Below are 22752 nucleotides of genomic sequence, written 5' to 3'. Positions count from 1 at the left end.
CCTGAGCAGGATCTAAGCATTAATTAATAACACATTAAATGCAATATAACGTTAGCCTGTCTAACAACCTCACACTGACTCATTTAAAACGTTACAAAGCTCCAAACATTTTTAGCCAGAGTTTTCTGGCTAGTTAGCATCAGTTAGCCTTTAGCACAGCCGACGCTCCTCCGTTTCTACGGTAACAGGACATCATGACGTCATCACGCTGCCAGCCAGGACGTCACTCTGCAGCAAAGTGGATCGATGGAGAAATAACAACATTAAATATGTCTTTTTATAGATTTTATATTCAATTAAAAAAGATCTTATGACGTCACTAACTAAACACGGTTTGATTTGTTGCAACACAGAAATAGATCAATATGAATAAAAGTAGACTATATTTTAGTTGGAATAATTAATAAATGGTTATTTTTGAGATTATACCTGGTAAAAATGGTCCTTTATTTCTTTTATTCTTCTAAATATTATTTATATATTTCTATGCTTAACAATATAAACTGTAAATTAAAGTAATCATTTAAAAGTAGTTTTTTAAGAATAAAGTTAATCGGGTGTAAAGCTGCTGTGACGTCATCTGGCCTCTGGGGGGCGCTTTTGGCACTGCTGTGACGTCATCTGGCCTCTGGGGGGCGCTTTTGGCACTGCTGTGACGTCATCTGGCCTCTGGGGGCGCTGTTGGCTCACTGAAGGAGCTGTGGGGGGGCGCTGTTGGCTCACTGAAGGAGCTGTGGGGGGCGCTGTTGGCTCACTGAAGGAGCTCTGGGGGCGCTGTTGGCTCACTGAAGGAGCTCTGGGGGCGCTGTTGGCTCACTGAAGGAGCTCTGGGGGGGCGCTGTTGGCTCACTGAAGGAGCTGTGGGGGGCGCTGTTGGCTCACTGAAGGAGCTCTGGGGGGCGCTGTTGGCTCACTGAAGGAGCTGTGGGGGGCGCTGTTGGCTCACTGAAGGAGCTGTGGGGGGCGCTGTTGGCTCACTGAAGGAGCTGTGGGGGGCGCTGTTGGCTCACTGAAGGAGCTGTGGGGGGCGCTGTTGGCTCATTGAAGGAGCTGTGGGGGGCGCTGTTGGCTCACTGAAGGAGCTCTGGGGGGCGCTGTTGGCTCACTGAAGGAGCTGTGGGGTCGCTGTTGGCTCACTGAAGGAGCTGTGGGGGGCGCTGTTGGCTCACTGAAGGAGCTGTGGGGGCGCTGTTGGCTCACTGAAGGAGCTCTGGGGGCGCTGTTGGCTCACTGAAGGAGCTGTGGGGGGCGCTGTTGGCTCACTGAAGGAGCTGTGGGGGGCGCTGTTGGCTCACTGAAGGAGCTCTGGGGGCGCTGTTGGCTCACTGAAGGAGCTGTGGGGGGCGCTGTTGGCTCACTGAAGGAGCTCTGGGGGCGCTGTTGGCTCACTGAAGGAGGACTTTATTACAAGGAAGTACATTAATTATAATATTATAATATTTAAATGAATTATTAAACATAAATTAATATATACAAAAATCTAAGAATATTAAAGAAATGTTTTCATTTTAAATAACACATGCAAGTGTGTATTATAACATCCTGTGAAATAAAATAATTTAAAAAACTCAATTTTTAGTATTAATAATATAAATAACTAATATAATAAAATATAATATAATATAATACAATATAATACAATAAATATAAAATATAATTGTATTTAATAAAATATAATTTAATTTAATATTTCACTAAACGTCAATAGTAACGCCACCTTTACAGTACTAGTAACGTTAATAGTAACGGAGGAAGGCGGGGTGTGTAGTGTGTGTGTGTGTGTGTGAGCAGCTGCTGCAGCCCCTCTCTCTCTCTCCCTCTGCGCAGGCGCACTGGAGGCTCCGTGCACCGAGCTGCTGCTGAGCTGCTGCCGGCGGAGAGACACCGAGACCCGGGACGATGCTGCAGAGAGAGCCGCGAGGAGCACCGTGAGCACCGCGAGGACAGGAGCACACCGGGAGGAGCACCGGGATGGACGGGTAGCAGGAGGCACGAGGCCGAACATCAGGGGAGAGAGCGCGAGGAGGAGAGAGCGCGAGGAGGAGGAGGAGGAGGAGGAGGAAGAGGAGGATGAATTCTGTGGAGGGAGGAGGAGAGGAAGGCCTGGCGACGGCAGGTAGGGTGTGTGTGTGTGTGTGTGTGTGTGTGTGTGTGTGTGTGTGTGTGTGTGTGTGTGTGTGTGTGTGTGTGTGTAGTGGGAGATGCTGTGGCCATGATGCCTCCACATCCGCCCATTGACTCAGAGAATGTGTGTGTGTGTGTGTGTGTCAGCACCCCTCTAGTCCATTGGGGTGTGTGTGTGTGTGTGTATTGGGGGGTGGAGGGTCCTACCAAGGAGGATTGTGGGAAGGCCTGCTTGGTTATCATCGTGTGTGTGTGTGTGTGTGTGTGTGTGTGTGTGTGTGTGTGTGTGTGTGTGTGTGTGTGTGCTGTGGTCACATGATGCCATCCATTCATTCCTGTAGTATTATAAGGGGGGTGGATGATATATATTTATTTAGTGTTATTGTTTTCTGTATACTGCTCTGTGATTGGCTGAGAGGCATCAATTAACAGTAATTAGAGGTGTATCAGCCTGCAGGTGACTGTACAGTCAAACTGGTGAAATAAACAACATAAACAAAGTGTATTTTCATAAAGAAATCAGACTTACCGCTTTAATATCTATTTAACATTTATATAAACTTCATATTCTGGGATTTTAATTCCTAATTATTTTTTAAATTATAATTTTTTCATTAGAAATGTTACAGAGTTGTTATATTTAATTACATGTAATATTGTAATGATACATATAGTACATTTAAAACCTTAAGGAACTTCTGGGCTTTATTTTGAAAAACCATGTTGTGTTTTACTTTGAAGGAGCTAGAGGGCTTTTATTTTGAAAGGACTTATGTGCTTTTATTGTGAAAAACGATGTTATGAATGACTAACGACTGCTTCTCTTTTGAGCTTAATTAGTCATTTAACGAGCTGTAATGCTAACGTATGATAAAGACGCTTTGAGCTGGAGTGTGTGTGTCTGTGTGTGTGTGTGTGTGTGTGTGTGTGTGTGTGTGTGTGTGTGTGTGTGTGTGTGTGTCTGTGTGTGTGTGTGTGTTGTGTAATCTGTGCGATGAGTCCTGACAGACTGACAGCAAGTTCCTCAGAAGGCTTTTTATCCACTGCTATTTTAGGACCAACACTGACTCACTGTGTGTGTGTGTGTGTGTGTGTGTGTGTGTGTGTGTGTGTGTGCGTGTGTGGGACTTGTTCATTACAATGGAAATCCCTCTGCCTCCATCTGACTCACAGTTGTTGGACAGCGGTCAGTGCACACACACACACACACACACACACACACACACACACACACACACACACACACACACACACACACACACACACACACACACACACACACACACACACACACACACACACACACACACACACACACACACACACACACACACTAGTGACTGCACTCTGTTGTGTATTTATATTTGCATACATGTATTTATATTATATATTTAACTCTACCAACACTTAACACATTCACAAGGCGTAGTAATGTCAGGGCTTTTATTCTGAAGGTTAAGTAGGTCTTCTTAAGGCAATAGAGGGCTTTTATTTTGAAGGATTAGTAGCGCTTTAACCAAAAAGATGATACATGGCTTTTATTTTGAAGTAAAAGGTGTGGCAGGGCTTTTATTGTGAAAGGGTAATAGAGGGTTTTATGGTTAAGACTATAGAGGGCTTTTATTTTGAAGTAACACGACTTGTCATTTTAAATGAGTTGCAGGGCTTTTATTGTAAAACTACTCGACTGGACCTGTTAATGTGTAGATTTGTGATTTTAAAACAGGGTGTCAGTCCAGATTAAAGTGTAACTCTGGGGGGGGGGTGGAGGGTCCCTTAGGGAGGATTCAAGGACACTAGTGAAGGAGAAGGAGACATGAGAGAAGACGGTTTAGGTTGCATAAGAGTGAGCGTCCTTCTTCATCTCCTTCCTGTCTGCCTCTCTCTGATGTGAGGCGTTTAAAGCCCTGTGTGTGTGTGTGTGTGTGTGTGTGTGTGTGTGTGTGTGTGTGTGTGTGTGTGTGTGTGTGTGTGTGTGTGTGTGTGTGTGTGTGTGTGTGTGTGGTGTGTGTGTGTGTGTGTGTGTGTGTGTGTGTGTGTGTGTGTGTGTGTGTGTGTGTGTGTGTGTGTTGGATTAGTTTCATCCCGCTGTGGAGGATGATCTGCAACACACACTCTCACACACACTTCTATCAGCCGCTCCTTCTGATTGGCTCGTTTCCGTGGATGAGCGAAAGTAGTTTTATATTTTCATTATTTAATTCTCAGTTTTAATTTCAAACGAACTGGAACTAACGCTTTTTGACGGGATTTTAAAACCACCGTTAAAAACATTTTGGGGGAAATAATATCCCCTGAGTTTAGAATGTAAGGCTCACAGTTTGAGGACAAGGGAATATAATAAAATGACACAGAACAAGAACACACAGATTTATGATAATTCATCCTCAATACTGAGCAGGTAAACACAGAGAGGCTGATACGTCTGTTCAACTTTACTGAAAGGAAAAGACTCTTACGATATTCAAAATCTAAAACAATATCTAGTCTAGAGCAATATATCGATCCTATATCGATATATTGCTCTAAAGCAGGGGTCTCCAACACGTCGATCGCGAGCTACCGGTAGCTCGCAAGCCCTCAATAAGTAGCTCGCCAAGCAAATCCAAAATGTAAAAAATACACCAAAAATAAAGGAAATGTAATTAAAAGAATCTACCCTATGCATAAACGAAACCTCAATCATAGCGAACTCTATCTACTTACTACAACTCTATATCTATCTAACACCCCTCCTCCCCCCACCCCACACAATGAATATCGACCAATAACATTCTTGCTATATTTGCGGGACCAGCGTTGCAGTCTGGAAGAAAAGCAATGTGGAGCGGCAGCTCACCGCTTCATAAGGAGTTTAACCTTTCCTTCTGGCAGAATCAACACAACACATCAGCCCCATTGAACAGCCTAGTCATGCCAGCCTATACAACACATGAGGGGCAGAGTTTTACTGTGTGTGTGTTGCAACTTGCATATTTATTGCACTTGACGCACACACACGCATGGCGTAATTTCCACTGGGGACAGTCCCCCCCACTTTTCGAAATCCCGTTTGTGTCCCCCCACTTTACAAATATGTTTATTTTATTTTTTTAGCAAGCCGTCATCGCCACGGAGGAGCACACAGTCTCTGTGAGGGAGCGAGAGAGAGAGAGACAGAGAGACAGAGAGAGAGAGCACACCTTTATCTATTTAATATAGTTGTAACAAATAAAGTAAGAAATCATTCCAATGTGTACTATATTGTATTTAAAAGGGGAGTGATTAGTAAAATAAGCATAAATAGAAAGAAAAAATGCTAACTAGGTAACATAAAATAAGAATAATCAAGTTTAAATGATTTGTTATTGGTTGTGATCATATTCTAAAGATGTTTGGATTATTGAAAAGTATACAGCTCCCTTTCATGAGTGCTGAGAGCTGTATCCATAAATTCATGTTGCTCTCAAAGTGCACCAGATTGATGCATTTCACTTCAACATTTAAAAAAAAAATCTTCCCGGGGGTGCAAGCCCCCGGACCCCCCTAGAGGATGTGAGGTCCACCCCCAAATAAAGCAGGTTAAAATAATTAAATTGCATACATTTTCTTTTAGTAAACACTGAAAACGGGTCCCACAGACCCAAAAGCACACAAAGGTTAAAGGTAAGCATATCATAATGTTAAAATGTGCTAAATATATACACTGCAAAAAACAATAAAAAGAGGAGTAAAAGTAGCTCACGACTTGTTTTATTTTTTGAAAGTAGCTCTCATCCTAAAAAAGGTTGGAGACCCCTGCTCTAAAGTCTAAAGTCTAAAGTCTAAAGTCTGAAGTCTGAAGTCACAAAATACATCGAAAAGCAGCAAAAACGAGCAAAATAATATTTTAAAAAGCACATTCTCCCTCAGGTCCGGGTAAACCTGAGTGTCCGCGGGCCGTCGACGTCCTGACGGTGCTCCGAGAGAAGGTTGCCTTTGTGTCAGGTAACACACACACACACACACACACACACACACACACACACACACACACACACACACACACACACACACACACACACACACACACACACACACACACACACACACACACACACACACACACACACACACACACACACACACACAACACACACCCAGGTGAGACCAGGTGTAACGGACAGTGTTTCTTCAGGTGGGCGGGACAAACGTGGAGGACCAATCCTGACCTTCCCTGCCAGGACCAATCACGATCGAATAAAACAGGAAGACCTCAGCCGATTGGTCACTTACCTGGCGACCATACCCAGGTAACACCTGTCCACCACTCAGTCTGTGTATAAGTATAAATACTCTGTATCCGCAGTGATGATGTGTATTAGTACTCACCTGTGTCTCCTCAGTGATGATGTGTATTAGTACTCACCTGTACCTGTGTCTCTCCTCAGTGATGATGTGTATTAGTACTCACCTGTGTCTCCTCAGTGATGATGTGTATTAGTACTCACCTGTGTCTCCTCAGTGATGATGTGTATTAGTACTCACCTGTACCTGTGTCTCTCCTCAGTGATGATGTGTATTAGTACTCACCTGTGTCTCCTCAGTGATGATGTGTATTAGTACTCACCTGTACCTGTGTCTCTCCTCAGTGATGATGTGTATTAGTACTCACCTGTGTCTCCTCAGTGATGATGTGTATTAGTACTCACCTGTGTCTCCTCAGTGATGATGTGTATTAGTACTCACCTGTACCTGTGTCTCTCCTCAGTGATGATGTGTATTAGTACTCACCTGTGTCTCCTCAGTGATGATGTGTATTAGTACTCACCTGTACCTGTGTCTCTCCTCAGTGATGATGTGTATTAGTACTCACCTGGACCTATGTCTCCTCAGTGATGATGTGTATTAGTACTCACCTGTACCTATGTCTCCTCAGTGATGATGTGTATTAGTACTCACCTGGACCTATGTCTCCTCAGTGATGATGTGTATTAGTACTCACCTGTACCTGTGTCTCCTCAGTGATGATGTGTATTAGTACTCACCTGGACCTATGTCTCCTCAGTGATGATGTGTATTAATACTCACCTGTACCTGTGTCTCTCCTCAGTGATGAGGTGTGTGGGCGGGGCTTCACGGTGGTGGTGGACATGCGAGGCAGTAAGTGGGACAGTGTGAAACCTGTTCTCCGGACGCTGCAGGAGTCCTTTGCCTCCAGCATCCACGCCGCGCTGCTCATCAAACCTGACACCTTCTGGCAGAAACACAAGACCAACCTGGGCAGCGCCAAGCTCAGCTTCGAGGTACTAGTACTAACAAACATGTACTACTGCTGTACTACTGCTGTACTACTGCTGTACTACTGCTGTACTACTACTGTACTACTGCTGTACTACTGCTGCTGTACTACTACTGTACTACTGCTGTACTACTGCTGTACTACTGCTGCTGTACTACTGCTGTACTACTGCTGTACTACTGCTGTACTGCTGCTGTACTACTACTGTACTACTGCTGTACTACTGCTGCTGTACTACTACTGTACTACTGCTGTACTACTGCTGTACTACTGCTGCTGTACTACTACTGTACTACTGCTGTACTACTGCTGCTGTACTACTGCTGTACTACTGCTGTACTACTGCTGTACTACTACTGTACTGCTGCTGTACTACTACTGTACTACTGCTGTACTACTGCTGCTGTACTACTGCTGTACTACTGCTGTACTACTGCTGTACTACTGCTGCTGTACTACTACTGTACTACTGCTGTACTACTGCTGTACTACTGCTGCTGTACTACTGCTGTACTACTGCTGTACTACTGCTGTACTGCTGCTGTACTACTACTGTACTACTGCTGTACTACTGCTGCTGTACTACTACTGTACTACTGCTGTACTACTGCTGTACTACTGCTGCTGTACTACTACTGTACTACTGCTGTACTACTGCTGCTGTACTACTGCTGTACTACTGCTGTACTACTGCTGTACTACTACTGTACTGCTGCTGTACTACTACTGTACTACTGCTGTACTACTGCTGCTGTACTACTGCTGTACTACTGCTGTACTGCTGCTGTACTACTACTGTACTACTACTGTACTACTGCTGTACTACTGCTGTACTACTGCTGCTGTACTACTACTGCTGTACTACTACTGCTGTACTACTGCCAACACAGAATCTAATACTGCTGCCAACTTTAGTAAACGTACTGCTGACTATAATACCACTGCTGCTAACTGCTGCTAACTGCTAACTGCTGCTAACTGCTGCTAACTGCTGCTAACTGCTGCTAACTGCTAACTGCTGACTGCTGCTAACTGCTAACTGCTAACTGCTGCTAACCGTCTCCAGACCAGCCTGGTGTCGGTGGAGGGTCTGTCCCGGCTGGTGGACCCCTCCCAGCTGACCTCGGACCTGGGGGGTTCTCTGGAGTACGACCATGTGGAGTGGACCGAGCTGCGCCTGGGTCTGGAGGAGTTCACCGGCGCCGCCACGCAGCTGCTGGCCCAGCTGGAGCAGCTGGAGGCCGGGCTGAACCGAGTCCCCAAGCCCCAGGACGTGGACGAGGCCCGCAAGTGAGTCAATGTCCACTTGGACCCACAGATGATCATGAACCAATAACATTTGGTGGAGGATCCCGTCCGTCCCAAACACAGAAAGCGATACCTCAGAATTCCTTGAGGGAATTTCTTAAAATGTGGAATAAACATCCACTTGGACTCAAAGACAAACTCAGTGACGTAACTTTGGACTGACTGGGATGTTATCTGTTATATTTTGTTCATGGAGTACTTCTTTCCCTGCCCAGACTCCTGGAGGAACACGGTCGTCTCAGAAACACCATCTCCACGGCACCAATCGACTCTCTGGAGCGGGAGGGGCGGAGCTTGCTCCAGCGAATGCGAATGCCCTCCCACGGTGACGCCTCCTCTGAAGGAGGTGGAGGAGGTGGAGGGGGTGGGAGTCACGGCAGCTGGCTCTCCGGCGGCGCAGACTTCCAGAGCATTGCTCCAAAGGTCTCGGCCCTGCTGGAGCGCCTGCAGGTGGCCCGGACCCACCTGCTGCAGAGCTGGGGCGACAGGAAGCTGACCCTGGACCAGACGCTGCAGCTGCACCTGTTCGAGCAGGACGCCGCCAAGGTGAGGTCAAGTCCATCGGCGATACGTAACACTGCTGATAGATGTTGGGGAAATATGTTCCTATAGGCCCACACCTTTGACCAAGTTGACCAGTGTGTCCTCACTGAGCAGCTGCTCTCAGTATCTCTCTGCTCCTCCTGCTGGCGTCAGCTGATAGAGGTTATAGTGATGTATCTTGTTCTGCAGCATGTTGATTCTTCTCTCAGAACTAAATACATGGTCTTGGGAATTCTCCGCCGAAGCTCCAAATAAACCATCTGTGTTTCCATCAAAGCTCCTGCTCTCTGTGTCTCTCTGAGTCTCCATTGATCCAGAAGTTTCCATCACACTAGTAGGGGTGGTTCACTGAACACCTCAGAGGCCTGTGCTACGAAGCCGGTTCAACCTAACCTGGATATGTTTGAGTTAGCCGGTTGGCCCAATCCAAAACAAACGCGCTCTCGCTAAGCGGTCCTACGACGCTGGTTATCAAGTCGTTAACTCAAGCCAGCCGTGTCCTATCTAGTTAGGTGCGCGTTCACATGAAAGGGGCGGGGTTAGCAACATTTGACCAATCAAAAACAGGGAGAAGCGTACTGACAGCGCAGCGTCATAATTCCTGAATGAAAAGTCAACTTTAATATTAGATATGAAGAAGTTAAACTTTAAACATCCATGACTTAAACACTTTATCCAGGATCAAAGCCACACAGCTGCACCTGCAAGGTGAATACAGCTGGTAACAGAGAAAGTGTTTGAATGCGTACATTAACAGGTTTATGATATCACTGCCCCGTCTAAGACACGATCTGACTTTAATTACATTTGACTCGAGTGTTTCGTCAACTTAATGTGTTGCTTAAAATAATACTTCTGCATACAGTATGTGACACTGAGTGTTGCACGGCCAGATACGGCTCAGCTGACTCAGATAAGGAAATATATGATACATTATGATGTGATATGATATGAATGATAATGGGACACATCGACGTCTGCACTCACAGTGCCGCGGACTGTACTTAATGTTACTCTGATCCGGTTACTTATGTCGTGGCAGATATTTAAGTAAGCTTTCTTAACGCTAATGTTATAATAGTCAGATTGCTCTGAAGATGGGAGGGGATATTCTATTAATGTTCACGTTCACACAGTCAGTTGATTTTTGCCGGCCGTCTTTCCTGCAAACCCAGAGGTTAGCTCGCTAAGAGAAAATGCGGCTTCGTAGGACAGGCCTCAGGTGTGTGCTCGTTCAAACACTGGATCCAGGAGGCCGTTTGTATTGCAGTCAGGTGATGCAGGTAGAGACACACCTGTGACCTGCTGCTGATAACCCCAGGTGTCTTTGTGTCTTTGTGTCTTTGTGTCTTTGTGTCTTTGTGTCTCAGATGTCGGAGTGGATCGCTCACAGTAAAGATCTGTTCGTCCAGAGTCTGGCGGAGGTGGGTCAGAACCACCAGCATGCCCTGGACCTCCAGACGCAGCACCAGCACTTCACCGCCAACTGCATGGTGCGTGTGTGTTTTGTTGGTTGTTGTTTTGTTTGTATGTTATATGTTTTGTTGTGACACTAACTCAACAACAACACTGCTTGTTGCCGGGCAGAACGGAAGCGTGAACGTGGACAGCGTGGTTACCGTGGCAGCCAGGCTGGCCCAGGCTGGTCACTACGGGGCGGAGCGTATCGCCATGGTGTCGTTACGGTTACAGGAGGACTGGAAGTCCCTGACGACGGCGCTGGAGGAGCGTAGCAACACCCTCGTCATGGCAACCGGCTTCAACCTGGGGGCGGAGCAGGTGAGATGCTACGACTTTATTCACGAAATGTGACGAGGTTTACATGAAACATAACGACTACACATGAACAATTACAACTTTTTTCTCACCTGTCCCTCTCACCTGTCCCTCTCACCTGTCCCTCTCACCTGTCCCCTTCACCTGTCCCTTTCACCTGTCCCTTTCACCTGTCCCTTTCACCTGTCCCTCTCACCTGTCCCTTTCACCTGTCTGTCTCACCTGTCCCTTTCACCTGTCCCTTTCACCTGTCCCTTTCACCTGTCCCTCTCACCTGTCCCTCTCACCTGTCCCTCTCACCTGTCCCTCTCACCTGTCCCTTTCACCTGTCCCTTTCACCTGTCCCTTTCACCTGTCCCTTTCATCTGTCCCTTTCACCTGTCCCTCTCACCTGTCTGTCTCACCTGTCCCTCTCACCTGTCCCTCTCACCTGTCCCTCTCACCTGTCCCTCTCACCTGTCCCTCTCACCTGTCTGTCTCACCTGTCCCTCTCACCTGTCCCTTTCACCTGTCCCTCTCACCTGTCCCTCTCACCTGTCTGTCTCACCTGTCCCTCTCACCTGTCCCTTTCACCTGTCTGTCTCACCTGTCCCTTTCACCTGTCCCTCTCACCTGTCCCTCTCACCTGTCCCTTTCACCTGTCCCTTTCACCTGTCTGTCTCACCTGTCCCTTTCACCTGGTCCTTCACCTGTCCCTTCTCACCTGTCCCTGTCCCCCTTAACCCTGTCCCTTTCACCTGTCCCTCTCACCTGTCCCTCTCACCTGTCCTTTTCACCTGTCCCTTTCACCTGTCCCTTTCACCTGTCCCTCTCACCTGTCCCTTTCACCTGTCCCTTTCACCTGTCCCTCTCACCTGTCCCTCTCACCTGTCCCTCTCACCTGTCCCTCTCACCTGTCCCTCTCACCTGTCCCTCTCACCTGTCCCTCTCACCTGTCCTTTTCACCTGTCCCTTTCACCTGTCCCTTTCACCTGTCCCTCTCACCTGTCCCTTTCACCTGTCCCTCTCACCTGTCCCTTTCACCTGTCCCTCTCACCTGTCCCTTTCACCTGTCCCTCTCACCTGTCCCTCTCACCTGTCCCTTTCACCTGTCCCTTTCACCTGTCCCTCTCACCTGTCCCTTTCACCTGTCCCTTTCACCTGTCTGTCTCACCTGTCCCTCTCACCTGTCCCTTTCACCTGTCCCTTTCACCTGTCTGTCTCACCTGTCTGTCTCACCTGTCCCTTTCACCTGTCCCTCTCACCTGTCCCTTTCACCTGTCCCTTTCACCTGTCCCTCTCACCTGTCCCTCTCACCTGTCTGTCTCACCTGTCCCTTTCACCTGTCCCTCTCACCTGTCCCTTTCACCTGTCCCTCTCACCTGTCCCTCTCACCTGTCCCTTTCACCTGTCTGTCTCACCTGTCTGTCTCACCCTGTCCCTCTCACCTGTCCCTCTCACCTGTCCCTCTCACCTGTCCCTCTCACCTGTCCCTTTCACCTGTCCCTTTCACCTGTCCCTCTCACCTGTCTGTCTCACCTGTCCCTCTCACCTGTCCCTCTCACCTGTCTGTCTCACCTGTCCCTTTCACCTGTCCCTCTCACCTGTCCCTCTCACCTCTCCCTCTCACCTGTCCCTTTCACCTGTCCCTCTCACCTGTCCCTTTCACCTGTCCCTCTCACCTGTCCCTTTCACCTGTCCCTTTCACCTGTCCCTCTCACCTGTCTGTCTCACCTGTCCCTCTCACCTGTCCCTCTCACCTGTCCCTCTCACCTGTCCCTCTCACCTGTCCCTTTCACCTGTCCCTTTCACCTGTCCCTCTCACCTGTCTGTCTCACCTGTCCCTCTCACCTGTCCCTCTCACCTGTCTGTCTCACCTGTCCCTTTCACCTGTCCCTCTCACCTGTCCCTTTCACCTGTCCCTCTCACCTGTCCCTCTCACCTGTCCCTCTCACCTCTCCCTCTCACCTGTCCCTTTCACCTGTCCCTCTCACCTGTCCCTTTCACCTGTCCCTCTCACCTGTCCCTCTCACCTGTCCCTTTCACCTGTCCCTTTCACCTGTCCCTCTCACCTGTCCCTTTCACCTGTCCCTTTCACCTGTCCCTCTCACCTGTCCCTCTCACCTGTCTGTCTCACCTGTCCCTTTCACCTGTCCCTCTCACCTGTCCCTCTCACCTGTCTGTCTCACCTGTCCCTTTCACCTGTCCCTCTCACCTGTCCCTCTCACCTGTCTGTCTCTCAGTTCCTGCTGAGGGTCCAGGGTTGGGTTCAGACCTGCTCTGAAGGCTCGTTGCCGTCGGCAGCTAACGAGCTGGACGCAGCGACGAAAAAACACACGGAGCTTAACGAGGAAATCTCCGCCGACTACACACAGGTACCTGTCTGTGTTTACCTGTGTGTGTTTACCTGTGTGTTTACCTGTGTGTGTTTACCTGTCTGTGTTTACCTGTCTGTGTTTACCTGTGTGTGTTTACCTGTGTGTTTACCTGTGTGTGTTTACCTGTCTGTGTTTACCTGCCTGTGTTTACCTGCGTGTGTTTACCTGTGTGTGTTTACCTGTGTGTGTTTACCTGTGTGTGTTTACCTGCCTGTGTTTACCTGCCTGTGTTTACCTGTCTGTGTTTACCTGTCTGTGTTTACCTGCCTGTGTTTACCTGTGTGTGTTTACCTGTGTGTGTTTACCTGCCTGTGTTTACCTGCCTGTGTTTACCTGTCTGTGTTTACCTGTCTGTGTTTACCTGCCTGTGTTTACCTGCCTGTGTTTACCTGTCTGTGTTTACCTGTGTTTACCTGTGTGTTTACCTGTGTGTGTTTACCTGTGTGTGTTTACCTGTGTGTGTTTACCTGTCTGTGTTTACCTGTGTGTGTTTACCTGTGTGTGTTTACCTGTGTGTGTTTACCTGTCTGTGTTTACCTGTGTGTGTTTACCTGTGTGTGTTTACCTGTGTGTGTTTACCTGTGTGTGTTTACCTGTGTGTGTTTACCTGTCTGTGTTTACCTGTCTGTTTACCTGTCTGTGTTTACCTGTCTGTGTTTACCTGTCTGTGTTTACCTGTGTGTTTACCTGTGTGTGTTTACCTGTGTGTGTTTACCTGTCTGTGTTTACCTGTCTGTGTTTACCTGTGTGTTTACCTGTCTGTGTTTACCTGTCTGTGTTTACCTGTCTGTGTTTACCTGTGTGTGTTTACCTGTGTGTGTTTACCTGTGTCTGTTTACCTGTCTGTGTTTACCTGTCTGTGTTTACCTGTGTGTTTACCTGTCTGTGTTTACCTGTCTGTGTTTACCTGTGTGTGTTTACCTGTGTGTGTTTACCTGTGTCTGTTTACCTGTGTGTGTTTACCTGTCTGTGTTTACCTGTGTGTGTTTACCTGTCTGTGTTTACCTGTGTGTGTTTACCTGTGTGTGTTTACCTGTCTGTGTTTACCTGTCTGTGTTTACCTGTCTGTTTACCTGTCTGTGTTTACCTGTGTGTGTTTACCTGTCTGTGTTTACCTGTCTGTTTACCTGTCTGTGTTTACCTGTGTGTGTTTACCTGTCTGTGTTTACCTGTGTGTGTTTACCTGTCTGTGTTTACCTGTGTGTGTTTACCTGTGTGTGTTTACCTGTCTGTGTTTACCTGTCTGTGTTTACCTGTCTGTTTACCTGTCTGTTTACCTGTGTACCTGCAGGTCAGTGAGAGTGGTAAAGCCTTGCTCGACGTCCTCCAGCGTTCCTCGCCCTCTGACTCTGAAGAAACGGCGACAAAACCCGACTTCACCTCTGCCACGCACGGCATCATGGGAGTTCTGCACCAGGTCATGCAGGTAACCTGAGACACAGACAGGTTAGATTACAGACAGGTGAGAGACAGACAGGTGTATTTATGTGTGTTTCTACCTGAAGGGCCACCACGAGGTGGAGGGGGCGTGGCAGCACCGTAAGCTCCGCCTCCACCAGCGTCTGCAGCTGTGTGTGTTCCAACAGGACGTCAGACAGGTCACTCATTGATTTAAATTATTCAAATTTTGATTTATTTTGTTATATTTCTAACTTGATTTTGATTCTTATAACTTGGATTGATTTTGTATACATTTGATTGAATGTATCAATCAAATACCCCCACCTGTACCTGTCAGGTGTTGGACTGGGTGGAGCAACATGGAGAGGTTTTCCTGAACAAACACACCGGCGTGGGGAAGTCTCTGCACCGAGCGAGAGCGCTGCAGAAACGCCACGACGACTTCCAGCAGGTCGCACAGGTACACAGGAATACACACTGAAATACAAAGAAGTACACACTGAAATACACTAAAATACATACTGAGATAAACACAGTAATACACACTGAAATACAAAGAAGTACACACTGAAATACACAGTAATACACAGAAATACACAGAACTACACACTGAAAATATATACAGTCTGAAGCTGATGCATTGATCTGAATCCCTGCACGATAATAATAGTAAATTATTAACTGTGTCCGGTGTGTGTGTGTGTGTGTGTGTGTGTGTGTGTGTGTGTGTGTGTGTGTGTGTGTGTGTGTGTGTGTGTGTGTGTGTGTGTGTGTGTGTAGAACACGTACACTAACGCAGAGAAGCTTCTGGAAGCGGCGGATCAGCTGGCTCAGTCCGGAGAGTGTGAGGAGGAAGAGATCTACCAGGCAGCAAGAGACCTGGAGCTCAGGATGCAGGTACGCTCTTATTCTGAAGGGCACGCTCTTATTCTGAAGGGTCACGCTCTTATTCTGAAGGGTTACGCTCTTATTCTGAAGGCTTACGCTCAGTCTGAAGGGTTACACTCTTATTTTGAAGGGCACACTCTTATTCTGAAGGCTTACGCTCTTAGTCTGAAGGGTTACGCTCTTATTCTGAAGGACACGCTCTTATTCTGAAGGCTTACGCTCTTAGTCTGAAGGGTTACACTCTTATTCTGAAGGACACGCTTTTATTCTGAAGGCTTACGCTCTTAGTCTGAAGGGTTACGCTCTTATTCTGAAGGACACGCTCTTATTCTGAAGGCTTACGCTCTTAGTCTGAAGGGTTACGCTCTTATTCTGAAGGACACGCTCTTATTCTGAAGGCTTACGCTCTTAGTCTAAAGGGTTACGCTCTTATTCTGAAGGGTTACGCTCTTATTCTGAAGGCTTACGCTCTTAGTCTGAAGGGTTACGCTCTTATTCTGAAGGACACGCTCTTATTCTGAAGGCTTACGCTCTTAGTCTGAAGGGTTACGCTCTTATTCTGAAGGGCACACTCTTATTCTGAAGGCTTACGCTCTTGTGTGTGTGTGTGTGTGTGTGTGTGTGTGTGTGTGTGTGTGTGTGTGTGTGTGTGTGTGTGTGTGTGTGTGTGTGTGTGTGTGTGTGTGTGTGTGTGTGTGTGTGTGTGTGTGTGTGTGCGCGTGCGTGTGTGTGTGTGTAGGCATTCATACAGAGGGTGGAACAGAGGAAGCTGCTGCTGGACCTGGCGGTGTCTTTCTACACACACACCAAGGAGGTAACGAACACACACACACACACACACACACACACACACACACACACACACACACACACACACTGATATACCTGGTGTGTAATGTGCTTCCAGCTGTCGGCCTGGATGGAGGGTCTGCAGAAGTCTCTCTCCGTTGACCCCGGTTTGTCTCCGGACTCGGTGGAGGGTCTTCAGTCTCTGATTAGCCAGCAGCAACAGCAGCAGGCCAACACACAGGTGACCTCTGACCCCTCTGACCCCGCCCCCTGCATTATAACACCCTAACACCCCCCCTCTGACCCCCCCCACTAACCCCACTCTAACCCTGACCCACAGGAAGCTGCGATGAGTGTCATCCGGGAAGGAGAAGACCTCATCCTGCAACTCAGGTACACACCTCCTCTCAGGTGGCCGAAACAAGTGCCCCCCTGCTGTCTGTGCGTGGTGTGATTATTACTGTGGGGCCGCTTCATTCACTCAGCAGGGCAGCTCATACTTGTGTGGAGCAGGCGGGTGTTATTACTGTGGGTGTGTTTGTTTTAGTGCCATTGTTTCACATGTTAGGCTCGCCGGGGCTTTTTTTGTAAAAATGCTATTAAAACATGAACCTTGGTGACCATCGGGCTGGCCCCAACAACAGCCTCTGATCATCAACAGACTTCATGCAAAGCTTCATCAGATGCATATTATAATCTCTATCTCCTAACATCTGAATCTACTTCCAGCGTGGATACATGTTCATAAAATACATCCATTGTTTGTTCTATATGCTTCTTGAAATAAAGCACCAGGGGGCGCTCACGGACCACCAGTGGTCCCCGGACCACACTTTGAGAAGCACTGCTCTAGTAGTATATGTGGGTGCTTTTATTTTGAAGTATGGGTGCGTTTGTTTAGTAGTGTATCCTCTGTGGGTGCGTTTGTTTAGTAGTGTATCCTCTGTGGGTGTGTTTGTTTAGTAGTGTATCCTCTGTGGGTGTGTTTGTTTAGTAGTGTATCCTCTGTAGGTGCGTTTGTTTAGTAGTGTATCCTCTGTGGGTGTGTTTGTTTAGTAGTGTATCCTCTGTGGGTGTGTTTGTTTAGTAGTGTATCCTCTGTGGGTGTGTTTGTTTAGTAGTGTATCCTCTGTGGGTGTGTTTGTTTAGTAGTGTATCCTCTGTGGGTGTGTTTGTTTAGTAGTGTATCCTCTGTAGTGTATCCTCTGTAGTGTATCCTCTGTAGTGTATCCTCTGTAGTGTATCCTCTGTAGGTGCGTTTGTTTAGTAGTGTATCCTCTGTAGTGTATCCTCTGTAGTGTATCCTCTGTAGTGTATCCTCTGTAGTGTATCCTCTGTGGGTGTGTTTGTTTAGTAGTGTATCCTCTGTAGTGTATCCTCTGTAGTGTATCCTCTGTAGTGTATCCTCTGTAGTGTATCCTCTGTAGTGTATCCTCTGTAGGTGCGTTTGTTTAGTAGTGTATCCTCTGTGGGTGTATCCTCTGTAGTGTATCCTCTGTAGTGTATCCTCTGTAGTGTATCCTCTGTAGGTGCGTTTGTTTAGTAGTGTATCCTCTGTAGTGTATCCTCTGTAGTGTATCCTCTGTAGTGTATCCTCTGTAGGTGTGTTTGTTTAGTAGTGTATCCTCTGTGGGTGTGTTTGTTTAGTAGTGTATCCTCTGTAGTGTATCCTCTGTAGTGTATCCTCTGTAGTGTATCCTCTGTAGTGTATCCTCTGTAGTGTATCCTCTGTAGGTGCGTTTGTTTAGTAGTGTATCCTCTGTGGGTGTATCCTCTGTAGTGTATCCTCTGTAGTGTATCCTCTGTAGTGTATCCTCTGTAGTGTATCCTCTGTAGGTGCGTTTGTTTAGTAGTGTATCCTCTGTAGGTGTGTTTGTTTAGTAGTGTATCCTCTGTAGTGTATCCTCTGTAGGTGCGTTTGTTTAGTAGTGTATCCTCTGTAGTGTATCCTCTGTAGTGTATCCTCTGTAGGTGCGTTTGTTTAGTAGTGTATCCTCTGTAGTGTATCCTCTGTGGGTGCGTTTGTTTAGTAGTGTATCCTCTGTAGTGTATCCTCTGTGGGTGCGTTTGTTTAGTAGTGTATCCTCTGTAGTGTATCCTCTGTAGGTGCGTTTGTTTAGTAGTGTATCCTCTGTAGTGTATCCTCTGTAGTGTATCCTCTGTAGGTGCGTTTGTTTAGTAGTGTATCCTCTGTAGTGTATCCTCTGTGGGTGCGTTTGTTTAGTAGTGTATCCTCTGTAGTGTATCCTCTGTAGTGTATCCTCTGTAGGTGCGTTTGTTTAGTAGTGTATCCTCTGTAGTGTATCCTCTGTGGGTGCGTTTGTTTAGTAGTGTATCCTCTGTAGTGTATCCTCTGTAGTGTATCCTCTGTAGTGTATCCTCTGTAGTGTATCCTCTGTAGGTGCGTTTGTTTAGTAGTGTATCCTCTGTAGGTGTGTTTGTTTAGTAGTGTATCCTCTGTAGTGTATCCTCTGTGGGTGTGTTTGTTTAGTAGTGTATCCTCTGTAGTGTATCCTCTGTAGGTGTGTTTGTTTAGTAGTGTATCCTCTGTAGTGTATCCTCTGTGGGTGCGTTTGTTTAGTAGTGTATCCTCTGTAGTGTATCCTCTGTGGGTGTGTTTGTTTAGTAGTGTATCCTCTGTAGTGTATCCTCTGTAGGTGTGTTTGTTTAGTAGTGTATCCTCTGTAGTGTATCCTCTGTAGGTGCGTTTGTTTTGTAGTGTATCCTCTGTAGTGTATCCTCTGTGGGTGCGTTTGTTTAGTAGTGTATCCTCTGTAGTGTATCCTCTGTGGGTGTGTTTGTTTAGTAGTGTATCCTCTGTAGTGTATCCTCTGTGGGTGCGTTTGTTTAGTAGTGTATCCTCTGTAGTGTATCCTCTGTAGGTGTGTTTGTTTAGTAGTGTATCCTCTGTAGTGTATCCTCTGTAGTGTATCCTCTGTAGGTGTGTTTGTTTAGTAGTGTATCCTCTGTAGGTGTGTTTGTTTAGTAGTGTATCCTCTGTAGTGTATCCTCTGTGGGTGTGTTTGTTTAGTAGTGTATCCTCTGTAGTGTATCCTCTGTGGGTGCGTTTGTTTAGTAGTGTATCCTCTGTAGGTGCGTTTGTTTAGTAGTGTATCCTCTGTAGTGTATCCTCTGTAGGTGTGTTTGTTTAGTAGTGTATCCTCTGTAGGTGCGTTTGTTTAGTAGTGTATCCTCTGTAGGTGCGTTTGTTTAGTAGTGTATCCTCTGTAGGTGTGTTTGTTTAGTAGTGTATCCTCTGTAGGTGTGTTTGTTTAGTAGTGTATCCTCTGTAGTGTATCCTCTGTAGGTGCGTTTGTTTAGTAGTGTATCCTCTGTAGTGTATCCTCTGTGGGTGTGTTTGTTTTAGTAGTGTATCCTCTGTAGTGTATCCTCTGTAGGTGCGTTTGTTTAGTAGTGTATCCTCTGTAGTGTATCCTCTGTGGGTGCGTTTGTTTAGTAGTGTATCCTCTGTAGTGTATCCTCTGTGGGTGTGTTTGTTTAGTAGTGTATCCTCTGTAGTGTATCCTCTGTGGGTGTGTTTGTTTAGTAGTGTATCCTCTGTGGGTGCGTTTGTTTAGTAGTGTATCCTCTGTAGTGTATCCTCTGTAGGTGTGTTTGTTTAGTAGTGTATCCTCTGTAGGTGCGTTTGTTTAGTAGTGTATCCTCTGTAGTGTATCCTCTGTAGGTGTGTTTGTTTAGTAGTGTATCCTCTGTAGTGTATCCTCTGTGGGTGGTGTGTTTGTTTAGTAGTGTATCCTCTGTAGTGTATCCTCTGTAGGTGTGTTTGTTTAGTAGTGTATCCTCTGTAGTGTATCCTCTGTAGGTGCGTTTGTTTAGTAGTGTATCCTCTGTAGGTGCGTTTGTTTAGTAGTGTATCCTCTGTAGTGTATCCTCTGTAGTGTATCCTCTGTAGGTGCGTTTGTTTAGTAGTGTATCCTCTGTAGTGTATCCTCTGTAGTGTATCCTCTGTAGGTGCGTTTGTTTTGTAGTGTATCCTCTGTAGGTGCGTTTGTTTAGTAGTGTATCCTCTGTGGGTGCGTTTGTTTTGTAGTGTATCCTCTGTAGGTGCGTTTGTTTTGTAGTGTATCCTCTGTAGTGTATCCTCTGTGGGTGCGTTTGTTTAGTAGTGTATCCTCTGTAGTGTATCCTCTGTAGGTGCGTTTGTTTAGTAGTGTATCCTCTGTGGGTGCGTTTGTTTTGTAGTGTATCCTCTGTAGTGTATCCTCTGTAGTGTATCCTCTGTAGTGTATCCTCTGTGGGTGCGTTTGTTTAGTAGTGTATCCTCTGTAGTGTATCCTCTGTAGGTGCGTTTGTTTAGTAGTGTATCCTCTGTGGGTGCGTTTGTTTAGTAGTGTATCCTCTGTAGTGTATCCTCTGTAGGTGCGTTTGTTTTGTAGTGTATCCTCTGTAGTGTATCCTCTGTAGGTGCGTTTGTTTTGTAGTGTATCCTCTGTAGGTGCGTTTGTTTAGTAGTGTATCCTCTGTAGGTGTGTTTGTTTAGTAGTGTATCCTCTGTAGTGTATCCTCTGTAGTGTATCCTCTGTGGGTGCGTTTGTTTTGTAGTGTATCCTCTGTAGGTGCGTTTGTTTAGTAGTGTATCCTCTGTAGTGTATCCTCTGTAGGTGTGTTTGTTTAGTAGTGTATCCTCTGTAGTGTATCCTCTGTAGGTGTGTTTGTTTAGTAGTGTATCCTCTGTAGTGTATCCTCTGTAGGTGTGTTTGTTTAGTAGTGTATCCTCTGTAGTGTATCCTCTGTAGGTGCGTTTGTTTAGTAGTGTATCCTCTGTAGGTGTGTTTGTTTAGTAGTGTATCCTCTGTAGTGTATCCTCTGTAGGTGCGTTTGTTTTGTAGTGTATCCTCTGTAGGTGTGTTTGTTTAGTAGTGTATCCTCTGTAGGTGTGTTTGTTAGTAGTGTATCCTCTGTAGTGTATCCTCTGTAGGTGCGTTTGTTTAGTAGTGTATCCTCTGTAGGTGTGTTTGTTTAGTAGTGTATCCTCTGTAGTGTATCCTCTGTGGGTGTGTTGTTTAGTAGTGTATCCTCTGTAGTGTATCCTCTGTAGGTGCGTTTGTTTAGTAGTGTATCCTCTGTGGGTGCGTTTGTTTAGTAGTGTATCCTCTGTGGGTGTGTTTGTTTAGTAGTGTATCCTCTGTGGGTGTGTTTGTTTAGTAGTGTATCCTCTGTAGTGTATCCTCTGTAGGTGTGTTTGTTTAGTAGTGTATCCTCTGTAGTGTATCCTCTGTAGGTGTGTTTGTTTAGTAGTGTATCCTCTGTGGGTGTGTTTGTTTAGTAGTGTATCCTCTGTAGTGTATCCTCTGTAGGTGTGTTTGTTTAGTAGTGTATCCTCTGTAGTGTATCCTCTGTGGGTGTGTTTGTTTTGTAGTGTATCCTCTGTGGGTGCATTTGTTTTGTAGTGTATCCTCTGTAGTGTATCCTCTGTAGGTGTGTTTGTTTAGTAGTGTATCCTCTGTAGGTGTGTTTGTTTTGTAGTGTATCCTCTGTAGTGTATCCTCTGTAGGTGTGTTTGTTAGTAGTGTATCCTCTGTAGTGTATCCTCTGTAGGTGCGTTTGTTTTGTAGTGTATCCTCTGTAGGTGTGTTTGTTTAGTAGTGTATCCTCTGTGGGTGTGTTTGTTTAGTAGTGTATCCTCTGTAGTGTATCCTCTGTAGGTGTGTTTGTTTTGTAGTGTATCCTCTGTAGTGTATCCTCTGTAGGTGTGTTTGTTTAGTAGTGTATCCTCTGTAGTGTATCCTCTGTAGGTGTGTTTGTTTTGTAGTGTATCCTCTGTAGTGTATCCTCTGTAGGTGTGTTTGTTTAGTAGTGTATCCTCTGTAGTGTATCCTCTGTAGGTGCGTTTGTTTTGTAGTGTATCCTCTGTAGGTGTGTTTGTTTAGTAGTGTATCCTCTGTGGGTGTGTTTGTTTAGTAGTGTATCCTCTGTAGTGTATCCTCTGTAGGTGCGTTTGTTTTGTAAGTGTATCCTCTGTAGGTTGTGTTGTTTAGTAGTGTATCCTCTGTAGTGTAATCCTCTGTAGGTGCGTTTGTTTTGTAGTGTATCCTCTCGTAGGTGCGTTTGTTTAGTAGTGTTATCCTCTGTAGTGTATCCTCTGTGGGTGCGTTTGTTTAGTAGTGTATCCTCTGTAGGTGTGTTTGTTTAGTAGTGTATCCTCTGTGGGTGTGTTTGTTTAGTAGTGTATCCTCTGTAGTGTATCCTCTGTAGGTGTGTTTGTTTTGTAGTGTATCCTCTGTAGTGTATCCTCTGTGGGTGCGTTTGTTTTGTAGTGTATCCTCTGTGGGTGTGTTTGTTTAG

The 22752-nt window shown here is 46.2% G+C and overlaps 1 protein-coding gene across 1 annotated transcript in view; it reads left to right on the top strand.

Moving 5' to 3' along the window:
• Positions 1-2070: 2070 nt before the first annotated feature.
• LOC117469105 (kalirin-like) overlaps positions 2071-22752 on the top strand; it is a 52083-nt gene continuing 31401 nt past the window's right edge. Inside the window, 16 exon segments of the mRNA XM_034113481.1 lie at positions 2071-2116; positions 6016-6090; positions 6281-6395; positions 7196-7388; positions 8451-8674; positions 8908-9238; positions 10606-10728; positions 10823-11014; positions 13234-13365; positions 14660-14794; positions 14874-14966; positions 15107-15229; positions 15550-15666; positions 16397-16471; positions 16565-16687; positions 16787-16839. Coding sequence (XP_033969372.1) covers positions 2071-2116; positions 6016-6090; positions 6281-6395; positions 7196-7388; positions 8451-8674; positions 8908-9238; positions 10606-10728; positions 10823-11014; positions 13234-13365; positions 14660-14794; positions 14874-14966; positions 15107-15229; positions 15550-15666; positions 16397-16471; positions 16565-16687; positions 16787-16839 — 2150 coding nt within the window.

Source organism: Trematomus bernacchii, unplaced genomic scaffold (assembly GCF_902827165.1).
Source record: "Trematomus bernacchii unplaced genomic scaffold, fTreBer1.1, whole genome shotgun sequence".
In the NCBI taxonomy this organism is placed as follows: domain Eukaryota; kingdom Metazoa; phylum Chordata; class Actinopteri; order Perciformes; family Nototheniidae; genus Trematomus; species Trematomus bernacchii.
The sequence above is the reverse complement of the archived record's forward strand: the minus strand, read 5'-3'. Positions and strand labels throughout refer to the sequence as shown.